Below are 3,674 nucleotides of genomic sequence, written 5' to 3' on the forward strand. Positions count from 1 at the left end.
TTTGACAAAAATAATAATTTAAATAAATAAATATATAATAAATCATTTTGTCTAAAAACACACGAAGGCCTTCGAATTTACTTTGTGACCAACCATAATCAATACAAAATAAATACAAGTAGCAATGATGTAAATATTGAAAATATAACCCTCTAACTATTAATCACATAACTACCCAAAGTGTCGGTCTAAGGATCCCGAAAAATTCGCCAAACAAATCAAAGTAATTATTAATTAATAAAAGAGTCTATAATTTTCTCATGCTTAAGAGTCAAATGCCATGACGATGATAGGGAGCAATTGCATACGACGGCTGTCGCAATATATCTCAACCTAACGCAGATCCAGTTCAAGTCTTAATTAATTATGAGTCCATCCATAATTACCGACTATGAATAATTTATAATTACTGTTTATATATTATGCATTGATTGCCATCACTTACATATATATATAAATATTTCTTGTAATCACAGGGACACTATCAATTTCACAGTGAATCGAAATATAATACATTGAATTCACTAATTATATAAATCATAAATATTTCAGATATGTCAGGAACATATGTCATTATAATCCAGATAGAAATTTGGTATGCCAAAGCATATAAATCCCAACAGCAATATGTTCGTTCTAAAAGGATTGTTTAGATAATTGATTTTGCTAAGACTGTAATTCTAAAAGGAAAAGATGTGGAAATAATACTGTATTAAATGATGGAAATAATTCACTCCAACTAAAAAAAAAAAAAAAAAATAGTAACAAACGACGTCGTTTAGTCCCGGTTTCCCCTAACCGATCTACGGTCCAAAGTGCGCCAAACCACCCTTTATCGTCTCGCTTACAGCGATTACGCGCTCCTCTTACCTGACTTTCTCACTCTATTCTTCGCCCCCTCACTCTCTCAAACTATTCCTTTCTCTCTCCACAAAAACAGATCGTTGATTGAAAAACAAGAAGGCAACGAAAGCAATGGAGGATATAAATTTTGGGAAAAAATAGCATCGATTGCATTTGCTCAAAACCCTAGATTTTCAACATCTTAGCTGAAATCACCTCCTTCATACAGGTCTCTAAACCCCTCTCTTTACATGTGTATTTGTATGGGTTTCTTCAATTTTTTCAATTCATTGCTGTAAATCTGTACATAAAGTATCAATTTTTCGTATTAGGTTCTTAGTTTTGTGGAATCCTAATTTCTTAACAGAGGTCAACAGTTTTTGTGAGTTTTGGCTTTGGAAGGTCTATCGTTAGCAATTTTGAATTGTGTGTTCAAAAGGGTATTTGGAACTTGGATTGAATTGTGTGATATATTATGGAGAATGATATGAGGGATGATATGGTAATGGATCTTGATTTAAACCAGGAACCTTCAGAGCCACCTGGTGGTGTAGGACTAGGATCTTTATTGAATGAGTTGGAAACTGCCCACGGTCAGATCGAAGAGCGGATCCGACAACTTGAGGCAGTCACTGCTAGAGCTAGGCAACGCCAGAGGTGGCGACAATCTCTAAATCTTCCGGTAGCTAGTAATATTTCAACTGAACTGATTGATAATTTGGGTGGTGTAGAAGTGCGTAATGGGGAGAATAGTTTAGGTGCCCAAGAAAGGGCAGCTGATAGGGGCAAAAGTTGCAAAAGGGATAGCTCCCATTTGGTTGCGAAGGCGTTGGAAATCGATGCAGATGTTAAGAGGGTCAGTAGTGCAGGTGGGAATTTTTTCGATTGTAATATATGCTTTGGCATGGCAAGAGAACCTATATTGACTTGTTGCGGTCACTTGTTTTGTTGGGCATGCTTTCATCAGTTGCCATATGCCTATTCGAGTTCTAAGGAATGTCCTGAGTGCAAGGGGGAGGTGACCGACACAAATATTACTCCAATTTATGGTACCGGAAACAGTGCCCATGTGTCGGAGTCTAAGTCTCTCGTGAAGACACCCCCAAGGCCCCAAGCACACCGGAAAGAGAGTGTTAGGCAGCAGCGTGTTAGCCGGGTGGTGTCTCATATTCCGGTGGCAGAAGCACTTCGACGTATTAGGACTGGGATTAGTTTAACAAGGGAGCGGCCACAGAGACAGGATCTTGACGGTGTTGGAAACAATTCTGACAGAACTAGTATGTTGGCGAGTCGTGCTCCCACTTCCGAGGTGTTGCCCAATGCAGAGGTAGGCGGCAGCCGGCGCATCCGATCCCATCAGTTTTCGAGGGTTTTATCCGAAAGTGCTGCTTCACTTTCTTCAATTTCATCTGCACTGAGTAATGCAGAAAGATTAGTTGAGGACCTTGAATCTTATATTCATGACCGTGTTCTGCGCAGAACTGATTCTGATTCGCAGTTTTTAGGGGACTATCTTACAAGTAATTCTGTTGTTTTGCAATCAGAACATCAGACTGTGGGTTCCACTGCCGAGATCAATTCTTCAGAGCCCCCTTCTTCATCTTCCTTAAGAGCAGATGTCTCTGCTGTAGGTGTACACTTGGAAAACCTGACAACAGATACAGCTCCTGAACTCAATCTAACCGTGCCCCGTCTTTCTTCATCTTCCAGGAGAAGAAGTGGTGCTTCTAGGGTTTCTGATGTAGACATTGGATTTCTCCGTGAACGCAGAAGAAGAAGATTAGGATGATGTAGTTTTTTTAATAGCAAAAAAGAAGAAAGGTGAAATTGATACGTCTTCCTTTCCAAAAACTGCAATTTAGTTGTATTGCTGATAAATGAAGATTCCTTTGTTTTGAAACACCATGTTTGGGGATGCATAAAAAGTTGCCAACCGCCAATGTATGTAATTTTGAGTTCACTGTGAAAATCATTAGTCTCATACTTGGACAGATTTGATTAGTTTGTGGGATTTTCTATAAATAGCACAGTTAACTGTGTTCCTTTAAAAAAAAAAAAAAAAAAAAAAAAAAAAAAAATGATAAATATAATCTACTAATATTGCCTTCTTTAAGTATTATTATTATTTGTGGAAAACCCAGCCTGATTTTTGATGTAGCTATTATGTCTAATAGAAGCCCATGCTCTGTACCATCTACCAACTTGTGTTATTGTTATGGACTACTAGGTTTCTGCACATACTCCCATTAAGGTATGAGTTTTATTCTTTTCTAAGCATGAGTTTTTAAATAAATGCTTTTGAGAATTTTTCTGTTCATTTTCACAACCATTGTTCAATTTCTACAAATCTATTAGTTGGATTGCTTCAATTGAACCTGATTAACAACATTAATTCTTTAAAAAGAAAAGGAAACAAAGAAATCCTTTTTCCTTTATTTTCAGACAATTACTTGCTGTCTGGGAGAACTAAGGAGGATAGTTAATATTTGCATATTTTTAGACTTTATATGGAATTATAGATCTAAGGAGGATAGTTAATATTGATATTATTAGACTTTAAGGGTTCCAAGATAATGTTGTCACAATCCTAGATCTATTGTGGAGCCTGCATAGTGTGACGGACCAATCTCTTTGCAGTCAGCCATCAAGCCAAATTTTTGAATCCACCTCAAATGTTAGGTAAAAGGCTTCGGTTTTTTTTTTTCCTTCCTGGAAATTTTTTTTTTTTTGAGTAGAGTTTGAGCATAACTTTGTTTATGATGAGACATAACTACCTGTATAACATTGTTTTGATACAATAGGTATATTAGAACCATGCTCCTATCTCTAGT

At 36.9% G+C, this 3,674-nt stretch overlaps 1 protein-coding gene across 1 annotated transcript; it reads left to right on the plus strand.

Moving 5' to 3' along the window:
• Positions 1-855: 855 nt before the first annotated feature.
• LOC132295002 (uncharacterized) lies at positions 856-2,844 on the plus strand. Its single transcript, XM_059793067.1, has one exon. It carries the CDS (start codon positions 1,319-1,321, stop codon positions 2,630-2,632), a length of 1,314 nt encoding a protein of 437 aa, XP_059649050.1. The 5' UTR covers positions 856-1,318; the 3' UTR covers positions 2,633-2,844.
• The last annotated feature ends 830 nt before the right edge of the window (positions 2,845-3,674 follow it).

This window comes from Cornus florida, unplaced genomic scaffold (genome assembly GCF_030987335.1).
Source record: "Cornus florida cultivar Cherokee Brave unplaced genomic scaffold, ASM3098733v1 CherokeeBrave_3.0.0_Hap2_Chr02, whole genome shotgun sequence".
NCBI classification, from domain to species: Eukaryota; Viridiplantae; Streptophyta; class Magnoliopsida; order Cornales; family Cornaceae; genus Cornus; species Cornus florida.